The sequence below is a fragment of the Ursus arctos genome, unplaced genomic scaffold (assembly GCF_023065955.2).
Source record: "Ursus arctos isolate Adak ecotype North America unplaced genomic scaffold, UrsArc2.0 scaffold_10, whole genome shotgun sequence".
Classification (NCBI taxonomy): Eukaryota; Metazoa; Chordata; class Mammalia; order Carnivora; family Ursidae; genus Ursus; species Ursus arctos.
Window position 1 is genome coordinate 8,685,072 of NW_026622764.1, and position 13,347 is coordinate 8,698,418.

Here is a 13,347-nt window from a genome sequence, read left to right on the forward strand (position 1 = left end):
AGAGCAACATGCTGAAGAATGAAACTGGACCACTGTCTCACAAGATACATAAAAATAAATTGAAAATGAATTAAAGACCTAAATGTGAGACAGGAAACCATTGAAATCCTGGAGGAAAACACAGACAGCAACCTCCTTGATGTTGGCAATAGCAATTTCTTATTAGGTCTCTGGAGGCAAGGGAAACAAAAGCAAAAATGAACTACTGGGATTTCATCAAAATAAAAAGCTTCTGCACAGTGAAGGAAACAAGCAGCAAAACTAAAAGGTAACCTTTAGAATGGGAGAAGATATTTGCAAATGACATATCTGATAAAAGGTTAGTATCCAAACTCTATAAAGAACTTAGTAAAGTCAATACCCCCCAAAAAAATAATCCAGTTAAGAAATGGTCAGAAGACATGAATAGACATGTTTCCAAAGAAGACATCCAGATGGCTAACAAACACATGAAAAGATGCTCAACATCAATATCCAGGGAAACACATACCAGAACTACAATGAGATTCACCTCACACCTGTTGGAATGGCTGAAATTAACAACTCAAGAAACAACAGATGTTGGCGAGGTTGTGGGGAAGGGGAACTCTCTTACACCTTTGGTGGGAATGCAAACTGAGGCAGCCAATGTGGAAAACAGTCTGGAGGTTCTTCAAAAAGTTAAAAATAGAGCTACCCTATGATCCAGCAATCGCACTACTAGGTATTTACCCAAAGGATAAAAAAATACTGATTCAAAGGGATACATGCACCCCAATGTTTGGAGCAGCATTATCAACAATATCTAAATTATGGAAGGATCCCCAATGTCCATTGACTGATGAATGGATAAAGAGGATGTGGTGTACACACACACACGCGCGCGCGCACACACACACACACACACACACACACACACACACTGGAATAGTACTCAGCCATAAAAAGAACGAGATCTTGTCATTTGCCATGACATGGATGGAGCAAGAGTGTATTATGCTAAGCGAAAAAACTCAGTCAGAGAAAGACAAATACCTTATGATTTCACTCATATGTGGAATTTAAGAAACAAAACAGATAAACTTAGGGACAAAAAAAAGAGGGACAAACACTAAAACAGATTCTTAACTATAGAGAGCAAACTGAGGGTTGCTGGAGGTGAGGTGGAGGGGAGGACGGGTTAAATGAATGACAGGTATTCAGGAGGGCGCTTGAGATGAGCACTGGATGTTATGCACAAGTGTTGAATCACTAAACTCTACTCCTGAAACTAATATCACTGGAATTTAAATAAAAACTTGAAACTAAAACCAAAACAAACAAAAAACCAATATAAAACTTGGGGTCATTGTAAGGGCTTCGGCTTTGGCTAGGAGATGGGAAGCCTCGGGGAAACTTTGACAGGGGGTGTTTACATTTCAACCAGGTCCAGCTCGTTGTTGTGCTGAACAAGCAGCAAAGAAGTGGAAACGAGAGTATTTTGTAGAGTATTTCAATAATCCAGGCAGAGTTGATGGGGGCACCCAACCAGGCTGCTAGATGCAGGAAAGGCGGTTGGATTTTCTTTATATTTGCAAACAGAGTCAATAGGAATGACAGACCTGAGTGCGAAAAAAATCAGAGTTGACCTCACGTTCATGGACCTGCGCATCTGTTGGAATGGAGCTGCTGGGATGGGGAAGGGTCCAGCGTGGAGTGAACCGGGGGTGAGGCAGCAACTGGAGGTGGCTCAAAGCCCCCCCCCCCCCCCCCCCAGTTGGTGAGTACCTGCTGCTCCGTCCCCCCGGGAAACGGCTGGAAAACTCCCGCTCCCAGCGTGCCCCGCGCGCCCGCCCGCGCGCCCGGGGGGCGGGGCCTGCGCGCGCGTGCGCCGAGGCGGAACGGGCTGGCGGGTGCGGCGAGGCGGTCCCTTCGAGCGCGGTAGTTTGTTCTTTGAAAGGAGTGAGAACGGTTAGGCGCTCTCGGCCACCTTCCATCCCCGGTAAGTGCGGCGGCGGTGGCGGTTGGCGTCGCGAGGTGGGGGACGGCTTCCAGAAAGGGTGCTGGCGCTTCTGGCGGGTCCGACTGAGACATTTCGAGCTCGCGGCCGTCGCCCCTCGGGGGCTATTGGTCGCCTCCGCGAGGCGGTCGGTGTATGCTCGCTGCCCGCGGGCCCGGCCGCTGGGGTTTCGCCCGCCTGGCCGATGGGGAGGCCGGAGTGAGGGGACAGGGCGGGCGGGAAGAGCCGAACCGCTGGGAGCCGTGAGGGGTCGCGCAGGGCCCTGGGGACGGCCACCGCGCAGCCCCGCGCACGCGCGCCAGTTGAGTGAATGATTGGAGCCTCAGGTGCCTTCGAATCCCTGGGGGACTTCGCTCCGAATTTCTGCCCTGGGACCGCTCGGTGTCTGTTGTGGACCCGGCCGGATTATCCACTCTCGGAAGACTTGAACTCTTAACGTTTGTTTTTGTTAGCCCACGACTTGCAGCATACTGCTGTAGATAATAATGCTCAAGCATGTTTCTGGTTGGAAGTTACGGTGATTGTGGCATTTCGGTCCTTCCCCGTGAGATGAGATCCCTTACTGCACGCTGAGCTTGAGGAGTAGGACTACTGCAGGTCACTCTTGAAGGCTCGCGATATGGGGACATTGCGAAGTGCAGAGACTACCGACTCCTCGTCACGGTGTCTCCGTACCTCCCCCTTTGCAGAGCCAGACTTGTACCCTGCCGTATGTGAATTCAGAACCAGAGGCTGTAGCCTGGACTGTCGAGACCAGGTTGCGGTGGGATCATGCTGTTAGTAGTGGTAGTCCAGAACACGTGCACCAGTCGTGAATAGATGTTCATCAGGAAACCTGGAAGGGAGTAGAGTTTTCCTGGGGAAAACGACAACAACACAAAAAACCACACACACACAAACCCAAGTTGATGAGGAGTAGTAGAGCATTCTAGACTGAGACATTGGTTGAATACGTGTGTCTGATATTACTCCCTCCTGAAATCTCACCAAAACTACATTAAAGAGGTTTTTTAAAAGACGAAAATCAAATGATGGAGAGAATGGGAAAGGCAACAATAGCAGTAAAATATTGGGGTCTGGAAAGCAAATGTTCTTCACAAGCCTTAGCTTAATTCTAAACCTGCAACAAGGAATACTGTGGAACAAGTCTCTACAAACCACACAAAAACTGGCAGCACCAGATGCCTTGGGACCTGCCAATGAAGGAAATGGTATTGGGTCTGTAGGTGGAGGGCTTAAATAAAGCTAACTTAGGTGAAATCTGTTCTAGAAGCAATTAGATATCTACATCTCCTTCCCTATTTCACATTTTTGGGTGACTGCCTTTCTCCCATTAGAAGGCAGGAGGCTATTCACTTGAGAACATAAAACAGGATCTTTGAACCAGGGGACCCCAGGCACTCTTAATTATTTATGAATTTATGAAGCAGCGACATTGAAGGCTGAGGTCCTTTATCCTCCTCCTCCCACTCAAATCCCAGAATTTTTGTAGCCAGGCTAATTCCTCTCAGGTTCAAAAAAGAATTTTTCCACATACATACACATATGTGGAAAGACAGTAAGTTGGTCACAGTGGTTGCTTCTGGGGAAGGAAAGGAACTAGGTGGCTGGGGGAGAAGGATGTGAGGAGACTTGGCTATTTACATTTTTGTTCTTTTAAAATTTTGTACTATATACATATATTACCTATTCAAAAATCAAATGTATTCCTTAAAAAATATAATTTCAAATGAATATACCCTTTAATACAGCAATTCCTCTCCCACGAATTTATATAGGTTTGTCTACACACATGAGAAAATAATGTAAGTTCGTGCCATTCATCACAATATTTTAGCAAAAGATTGGAAACAATCTCGGTGTTCATTAATAGATGTTGGTTGGTGAAATAAATTATGTACGACCCTTCCTTGGAATATTCTGCAGCCATAAAATACAATGAAAGAAGTTCATTGTATAAAGAAAAAAGTAAGCACAAAATGTATTTTAAGTGGAGAGGGATTAAAAAAAATCATAAGTTTATTTTTAAAAATGGAGGGGTATGTGTATATATGTATAAAATACCTGAAAAGATATGTAAGAAGCAGGTAATTTTAGCTGACTTTGGAGAAGGGACTTGGGTAACAAGGCAAAAATGGAATGAGTGAGGCTTTTCACTGTATATTTTTGGTACCTTTGAACTTTGAACCCTCTAATTGTTATCCAATGAATGAATAAATAAATGTTAACAGGAAAAAACAGATGAATAAGGAAGATTCTGATGTTGGTAATATCCTGAACAATAAAAGATCTCTTACAGTAGGAAGGAATGCTGCATAACAATCCCAAAATCTCAGTGGCTTACATTTCATGCTCTTGGTTCTTCAGGCCAACGTTTCTTGGTTCTTCAGTGGCTTAGATCTTGGCTGGATTAGGCTGGACTCCAGACTTTAGTTTTGGGTTCATATCTGCAACATGTATCTTCGTTCTGGGACCTACGCTGAAAAAGCAGAAATACCTGGAGCATGCTTTTCTGATGGCTGAGAGTGGGAATTCAGAAGGGCTTCTTGAAATTTGCCACGTTTCTGCTCAGAAGTGACACATTACAACTTTTACATATATTCCTTTAGTTGAAGCAATGTCACATAGTCAAGACCCAGATCAATAGGGCACAGGTGTATGAATACTCTGCCTACTGGGAGGTTCTGCAAAGTCACCTAACAAAGGGTATGGATATATACTTCTGTTGCAGCGCAGGAGGAGGAGTTGGGAAAGATAATGATGAAAGAAATGGGTTAACAGAAAGATACTATTAAATTAAATTGAAGATAGTTGGTTGAGAATGAAGATACTTAGGAAAAAAGATGCATATATGCCAAGATACAACATTCTACTTTGATATGAATTTCCTTAAGGTTTCCATGTCAAGGTACCACATTGGCTTTTCTTATGTAACATCTGCCATCCCCATACCTGGCCCTGCAACCCAATTCTGAGTGCCCATGGTTTTACGAAGCTCGAAAGTAATTAAGGAAATAATGCACCTGTAAAGGCACTAGTTCTTAGAGAAGTAGTTCTAAATGTGTTTATTTCAGCTACTGAATGTGTTCATTCATAGTTCTTAGGTGATATCCATGTCTGCCAACCCACCTTTCACAACAGAATCTTCTTTTCAGGGAGATGTCCTTTGCTTCTCAGATGTAATGCACTTTAAGTTTGTTATTCAACAGTGAAAATGAGTCATACAGAGGTAATACATATTTTCATATGTTCTGCATCTTCAGGGTTCCTTTTTTTTTTCTTTTTCTTTTCTTTTTTTTTTTTAAGTCATGTGGCTCCAGAGTAATTTTCTTGTTTTTAACTTGTACTGTGAGAGATAGTATAGCATTAGTGGTTAAAAGGAAGGACTTTTGGAGGAAACTGCTAGAGTTTGAATCCTAGCTAGTGGCTATATAACCTCGGGCAGATTTCTTAACCTGCTGTGCCTCTGTTTTCTCATCTATAAAATGGAGGTGATGATAGTACTTGCTTCATAGAATTATTAGGAAGGTTAAATAAGTTAATACATATAAAGCACTTATAATAGTACCTGACACATAATAAGTACTTAAATATTAGCTATTGTTAATATTACTTTTTATTTAGAGGCCATGTGAATCATGGGTCTCACAGAACAAACATATAGTTATTTAGTTGTCTGAATAGGCAAGGAAGTAATTTGTGATCCCTTTATTCTCTTGAATTCCAGGTAAAATTAAAAATACCTTTTGGAAATAAATTACTAGATGCTGTTTGTTTGGTACCTAACAAGAGCTTAACATATGGAATAATTCTTACACATGGAGCGTCAGGAGATATGAACCTTCCTCATTTGATGTCACTGGCATCCCATCTTGCATCTCATGGTTTTTTTTGCCTGAGATTTACCTGTAAAGGCCTTAATATTGTACATAGAATTAAGGCATATAAATCAGTTTTGGTAAGAAATTTTCTTTATATTTACTTATAACAGAATTTTGTTTTAAAATTCTTAATACATCTAAGACAAATTCTATTAGCAGTCATTTGGTTTATTTTAAAAAGCTTTTAATGAATATTCTTAGAAACTCAACAGTACATGAAGGCTGTATAGTAGTTAGATTTCTCTTTTTTGCTCTCAGTTTCCATGGAGATGAATGCTCACATCATAAATGTTCTTTCATGGGACTACCAAGGAAACTATTTATGATGTAATTTTCTAAATGGAATTATATAACTTCAGAATATAGTTCTGGATATTTGTCTATTATACTATGAATTAATGAATATAGCACAGTTTTGAAACTGTAAAATCCCTGGATAACACAAATTTGAAATTTTTAAAATCCAGATTATTTCAAACTTGCTAAGTTTTTCAAGCCTTTAAATTAGATTTTACTACTATTCTGTATTAGTTGGAAGCTTTTACTGGTTGGTTTTTTTTTAAATGTAATTCTTTAAAAATATTTTAGTATTTACATTTTTTTTGGCAGGTAAAGTGATTTTTTTTTTCTCATTTATTTGCCTGTATTTACCCAGCTATGATTTGATAGTGACAGCATGACCAGAAGAGCATAGAACTGGTTACCTCTTTTAAGAAGAATCCCTTGAGATTTTATGGTTGTCTTTGCAAAGAGTTTTATACATTTCACTAATGATGAGAAATATATGTTGGTTTTCCAGTGGAATATTTCATAGGAGAAGTGATAATTTTTTGGTTGGTTTTTCTAGAATTACCTAAAGACCTCGGGAGAATACAAACTGGCAGGTGTTTTCCTTGGTGGTAAGTTGCAATGCTTGCTTTTAAATCTACTCATACTAACACAGGAACAGGTGATCAAGAATTAAAATTAATTGACGACAGGAAGCTAATTTAAGGATTTTTTGTTTTGTTTTGTTAAGTCACTTTCTTCTATAACATCAAGGTACTTTATATATATATATATATATTTTTTTTAAAGCAAATTTAAATTTCATAAATAGGTGTTGTAACCCAAAGATCTCTCCTTTTATTTATATCCCTGAGTCACTGTCTCTGAAATGATTCTTCACAAGGATTGTCCTTCAAGTATTCCTCAGGAAAAAAAAAATTCCTTTTTTTTTTTTTTTTTTAAACTTGGGATCAATTTTTAGCATTTCATGAAGCTATAGATGTCCATTATGGGTATTACAACTTGTTAAGTGCCACCTTTTGGAGTTAAGTGATGGAGTTATGATGGATGAACAGTAAATGAAATCTAATTTGCCATATTATCACCACTTCTGTATATGAATGTTTATATTTCAAACTAAACTTAATTTTAATTGATTTTAGGTCGTTCAATGGGCTCAAGAGCAGCTGCTTCTGTAATGTGCCATATTGAGCCAGATGATGCTGATGATTTTGTTCGAGGTCTCATTTGTATTTCTTACCCACTGCACCATCCAAAGCAGCAACATAAACTTAGAGACGAAGATCTCTATCGTATAAAAGATCCTGTATTGTTTGTGTCAGGCTCAGCAGATGAAATGTGTGAAAAGGTGAATTATAACTTGATGTTTGTGTAAATGAGAGAGTGAATGAAAGACAGTGTCTTGGGAATAAGATATTACATGCAACATTCAGTCTCTTTAAAAGGTGCTGATGGGACTAATGCTAGTTTTGTGACTTATTTACCTGTTGCTTTGGAGAACTGAAAAATAAAAGCACACTGACAGAATTCATCTCCCTGGAAAGAGTTGCTAAATGGATTGACTCTTATTTGGGAATGAAAGATTAATATCTGAATCTTGTGATTTTGGGATTTATACTAGACTGTACATTTGGTTTATCATTTCAACATTCAAGCAGATTCTTCAGTTCGTTATCAAATTGACTCGAGAAAGAGTAACTTGTACATGATACTATATTATCAGTAATGAATGTTTGATCTGTTCTGTGGTATTGCTGTATTGGAGAGCTGTGGGCTGCCACTTCTGTGGACATTTCTTTGCATATTCCATTGCCTTGAAAGTTGTCTGTAGAGTAGGTATTTAATGAATATTTAGTGAATGGATGCCAGTATAGGCGGTGCAGGAGAGAGAGAGGATCTTTATTAAACCCTAAAAGCACATTAGTCTAGCATCCTCTTCTTTTTTCCCTTTAGAACTTGTTGGAGAAAGTGGCACAGAAAATGCAAGCTCCCAGTAAAATCCACTGGATTGAGAAGGCAAATCATTCCATGGCAGTGAAAGGACGGTCAACAAATGATGTTTTCAAAGAAATAAATACACAGATTTTGTTTTGGATCCAGGAAATCACTGAAATAGACAAGAAATAATTGTATTTAGCTAAAAGCTATGTTATTTTGAATACAAATACAGTTCATTTGATAAAGAACAGCATACCTCTCAGCATTATGAGATATTTCAGATGAATTTAATGTTCTTTAATGTTTTCCCCTTTTTAAAAACACATTTTAATTGTGAAATTAATGTCCTTTATAAAATATCTTTTGAAAGCACTGTTATAGTTGTATAAAGATATGTACAAATATTGAAGGTGGTCTAAATATAATTTATTTTTATTAATACAGTTATGTTTTGAAAAAAATTAAACATTTGAATTTTGTTACAATGGAACTTTTGTCTTATTTGCTATGCAACTGAGAAAGTACTCTAATTTTGCAGACCAGTGTCTTTAAAAAAGGAAAACAACAGTTTAATGTGGTAAATTTAGTTTTATAGAATGTATGCATTCATTCACCTAATCTTTTAATCTCAAGGGATAGGAAGGAAGATACATTTTCAAATATGGGGACTCTGAACATTGTGTTTGGAATGAAGTAACTTTCATTCAAGAAATGTTTTCTTTTTTTTTTTTTTTAAAGATTTTATTTATTTATTTGACAGAGATAGAGACAGCCAGCGAGAGAGGGAACACAAGCAGGGGGAGTGAGAGAGGAAGAAGCAGGCTCATAGCAGAAGAGCCTGATGTGGGGCTCGATCCCAGATCGCCGGGATCACGCCCTGAGCCGAAGGCAGACGCCCAACCGCTGTGCCACCCAGGCGCCCAAGAAATGTTTTCTTGAAGGCCTGTTATAGGCAAAACCTGATTCGGTTTATGAAGATGAGTAAATACTTAAGAGCTTAAATACAATGGAGGAACTTGATGTCTAGACCTCTCTCTGATTAAGGGGAGAATGAAATAAGGACTAAATAGTGGGACTAACATCTGTGCTGTATCTAGGGAGAGTTAGGGCACTTAATTTTGGCTTGGAAAGTTCAGTTAATACCTGGACTGGACTTGAGTGGTATTGAGTTATATATTAAAAACATAGTGTTTGTATTTCCTACAAAGGGCACAAAATGTGATGGGACAGATACATAAGTTTCTAGTAAAGGGCAGTTTTCTATAGTAAGATATTAACTCTTTTTTCCTGGCTTCTCTACTGCTCTAATATTAGGCCCTTCAGCCAACCTCAGAGTGGCCTGAGCAGCCTGTAGATTTTTGAGGTCCCTTATTCTTCCTTCTCTGATGGAGTCAATGGATTTTAATTATTTGTTAATTTTTCTAAATAGTACATAAAGAACAGAAGCCTAGATAACAATGTCCAAATTGTTTTATAGAATGAAATATGAAATCAACTTTCTGTATCACCCAGTGTCTAATATTTTTTGACTAATTTCTCAAGACCTAAATTTTTAAAAATAGTATATATTTAATCATTGATTAACATTCAGAACTTTTAAACACTCCTGATGTCAAAATATAAACACATAGGGGCGCCTGGGTGTCTCAGTCGTTAAGAGTCTGCTTTCTGCTCAGGGTGTGATCCCGGGGTCCTGGGATCGAGCCCCGCATTGGGCTCCTCCACTGGGAGCCTGCTTCTTCTCTCCCACTCCCCCTGCTGTGTTCCCTCTCTCGCTGGCTGTCTTCTCTCTGTCAAATAAATAAATAAAATCTTTTAAAAATATATAAACACATAAGAAACATCCAGAGCTGGCACATATAATCATGGTGTATAAACAAGTATAAATCAATTGGGAAATATTAATACTGTAAATCAGAAGTAAAACTAATGGGAAAATGAAAAGGAAAACTTATAGACCAGACCATAATATAAAAGTACAATGAAGAAATAGATTGAAAAGGTTACTAACCAAGTTATATAGTTATAATATTCAACTTTGCAAATTAATCTATGGGCATGATACAGATGAGCAAAGATAACTATATCAAATATAGAGATAACGTAGAAGGTCATTTAAAGTTGATTTTTTTTTCCCTGAGTGGCCTACAAGAAACTTCCTGATTGATGAAAAGTCTTGTCATTTGAGAACTGTGTACCTAGGCAGGGGTGGGGAACATATAACTCCTAGAGAGATATCAGTGATCTGTGTAAGGCTGAAATGAACATTTGTGAAAAGGTCCCAGCTGCTCTTCACAGATTGGCCACATCTTGCAGGGAAAATGTGCAGCTCTTTCAAGTTTGAGATTATGGTCAAAGAGCTGTCCTAGCACCTCCTGTAGTAGGAACCCCTGATTAGTGGCACAACCACTACCTAGACCAGTAGTTCTCAGCTAGTGACTTTGCCCCTAAGGAACATTGGACAGCCTCTGGAAACTTGGTTGGCACAACTGGGGTGGCGGTGCTACTGGCATTTGACAGACGAAAAGGACGCTGCTAACAGTCTATAATGCACGGGACTGCCAGCCAGAGCAAGAAGTATCTGATCCAAAATGTCAGTAGTGTCCAGGTTGAGAACCTTGTCCTAGACAAACCTTAGCTGTGGGGATAGCTTGAAATCCTTTCTCCCTCACCATTAGCTTTTCTACCCTCTTCCAAGTCCATTTGCTTCCTTTCAGTTGCCGAAGTCTGGGTTTTCAGTCTCAAAGTCTGATTTTATCCCCTCTTCTGTTTACACTGCCATCACTGTAATGTAGGCCTTTATCAATTCTCATCTGCATAATTGCAGTACCCTAATTGATTTTCCTATTTAGTGGTCTCCTTGCTTCAACAAACCAACTGACACCCTCAACTCAAAAACTGTTGATGGATCTCCAAAAGTGGCTATTAAGGCTAAAGTCTTTAGTTCAAGGCTGTCCGCAACAGGCTCTATCAACTTTTTAGCACATTTCCCCATCCTCTGAACGTGTACAGCACAGTACTCCAGTTAACCTGGACTATGCAAAGTTCTGGGACAACGTCTTTCTGCCTCCTCTTCCTGAAACTTTCTTGTTAGTCTTTGTTACCAAATCCTCCTCATCCTTTAAGACCCTTAAATTCTTTTTCCCTCTTTACAGCTTTTTTTGAATTACCGCAACCAAGTATCCCTCCTTGGAACCCATATAGCATTTTCCTCTCTTTGTTGTTAATCACACTCCACCTTCTTAGTACGTTATTGGCATATGTATATTTGTGCCATATCACATATTAAATACTCCATGTCAGGGAATGGTTTTTCCTGATCTTTGTATTCATGGAGCACTTTTTAATTAGTTGTTCAGTGCCTTACATATTCATTATTCAGTATGTATTGTATTGAACTAAGATATTTAAAGGGATAATTTTTAACCATTATGAAGAATCTTTGGTTTTATATTGCTATTTTATATACCTACTATTGGGGTTTTTTCCTGATACATGAAAAAAAAGCCTATTTCACAATGTCCAAATAGTGTAAAGAATGTAACATTCTTAGATATAATAGATTTTTTAAAAGCTTAAACAATTTTTTGGAGTGTTCTCTTATAGTGTCTACATTACTGTTAGTGATGGGGTTTCTCTGGTGTTATTTTATTTTTTTATTGTCTTCATAATTTTTAAAAATAAATCCAGCTGAGCACTTACTTTTTATGCTGCTTACTTGAGATTGACATGAGAAGAGGTTTCTGACGTAAAGAACAAAGGTGTCTACACTGAGAACTAGGTGACTGTACCTTTTTAGTAGGCAAGGACAATAGGTTACAAACATGACAAAGCCCTGCAGGAGGGTACTCTTTACCTCTACATTCTTCCCCATCAGCAGGAGTGCTGCACAGAAGTTCCTTTTCAGTTCTTACAGAGCTGGTCCAGGAGCTGGTCCATGGTATACTAATCAGGGATTCAGTGCCATAAAGCTCTGAAAGATCTGAGGAACTATAAAGTGTTAAAACATTGAATACAGTAGTTAACATTAAATGAAGTAGAGAATGCCTGCTATCAGGCAAGAGAAATTGAGTATTTTGCCAGCTGTATTAAATTTTATAGAAAAACCCAGCAGAATGAAATCACCCTGATTGTATATGGGGTAGGGGTGTCAGAGAGAAGGGTTTACTTTATCCTAGAAAAATCCAAAGGAATTGCTGAAGTTTCTTCAAAAACTAATGAATGCCTGCCCTGCATTCTGGAGGGCTGTCCTTTGGAAAGACAAACCCCAAGATGATAGTTAAATCGAAGTAAAGATTGTAAATACCTGTAGGCCATGGTCCAGTAGACTGGAAGACTGTAAACTCTGATGCTTGGAATGTGCCACTGAGCTCATTAGTTCTGATACTCCAGGAAGGTAAGAGCTCAATAAATCTTTCTTTCACTCAGTTATACTTAATTATGACAGAAAAGACCTGAAGAGTTAACTCCAGTGTAAAGAATGTACTTCTTTCCTGAACCCACCTTGAATAAGCGAAGACAAAGAAAGAATTAATTACATCTTCAAAGAGAAAGTACTCTAGATCCAAGGTAGTGTTAACACTTTTTATTAATAATCTAGACCGTCTTGTGTTTGCTCCGTAAACTTACACACCTACTCTCTAGACTTTGAGGGAAAGCGAGCAGTACCGAACGCTGGCTCTGCTCTGTGCTAATTCTGACATCAGGACACCTCACGCCTAGCTGTTTCTTGGAATCACTAGAGACAGGGCGAAAAGGGAATTCACCAGGATACCATTCCAAAATCTAACTTTGGTTTTCAGCGTAACAGTAGATTGTTAACAGGAACATTGCTAACAGATCCCTCTAGCAAAAAGAATAAAATGAGACATTCTATCAAAAAAAAAAAAAAATCAGGCAGGCCCATAAGAGACAAACTATGCTACCTAGTGACACTGAGACATACTAAAAAATTATTTAGTATTTATCTGAAACTCAAACTGGGACATTTAATTTCATTTTTTGTTTTGTTTTTACTAAGTCTGGCAAAACTACATATTTTCCAATCACAAGCGTAAAATACAGTATTCCTGGTGGTTATGTTATTCACATTTGTTCTGCATTATTTGAATTACAGGGTAGTAATAATCCAACTGTGCTAAGGGCTTGTTTATAAAATTGTTATCTTTTTGTGAAATTAATAAAGGAATATTTAAAATTTTTAAATTAAAAAAACTAAAGCAGCATACATGTCTCACCAATGAACTTTCATTATTGCTAAAG

The 13,347-nt window shown here is 38.6% G+C and overlaps 1 protein-coding gene and 1 long non-coding RNA gene across 3 annotated transcripts in view; one reads left to right on the forward strand and one right to left on the reverse strand.

Moving 5' to 3' along the window:
* Positions 1 to 1,836: 1,836 nt before the first annotated feature.
* Positions 1,837 to 8,570, forward strand: TEX30 (testis expressed 30). Of its 2 annotated transcripts, XM_026493571.4 has the most exons (6): positions 1,837 to 1,960; positions 5,134 to 5,207; positions 5,706 to 5,936; positions 6,707 to 6,758; positions 7,290 to 7,495; positions 8,101 to 8,570. In XM_026493571.4, the coding sequence occupies exons 2-6, from the start codon at positions 5,193 to 5,195 to the stop codon at positions 8,272 to 8,274; spliced, it is 678 nt and encodes a 225-aa protein (XP_026349356.1). In that variant the 5' UTR covers positions 1,837 to 1,960; positions 5,134 to 5,192; the 3' UTR covers positions 8,275 to 8,570. The 2 variants fall into 2 exon arrangements, with proteins under 2 accessions (XP_026349356.1, XP_057163270.1); XM_057307287.1 differs by lacking the exon at positions 5,134 to 5,207 and having other exon boundaries at positions 1,860 to 1,960.
* LOC130542774 (uncharacterized) overlaps positions 8,019 to 13,347 on the reverse strand; it is a 64,902-nt gene continuing 59,573 nt past the window's right edge. The window contains exons 8-10 of the long non-coding RNA XR_008957562.1: positions 12,392 to 12,588; positions 11,942 to 12,075; positions 8,019 to 8,254 (exon numbers count right to left, since the gene is read on the reverse strand). This is a non-coding gene — a long non-coding RNA (uncharacterized LOC130542774). The remainder of the gene's footprint in view (positions 8,255 to 11,941; positions 12,076 to 12,391; positions 12,589 to 13,347) is intronic.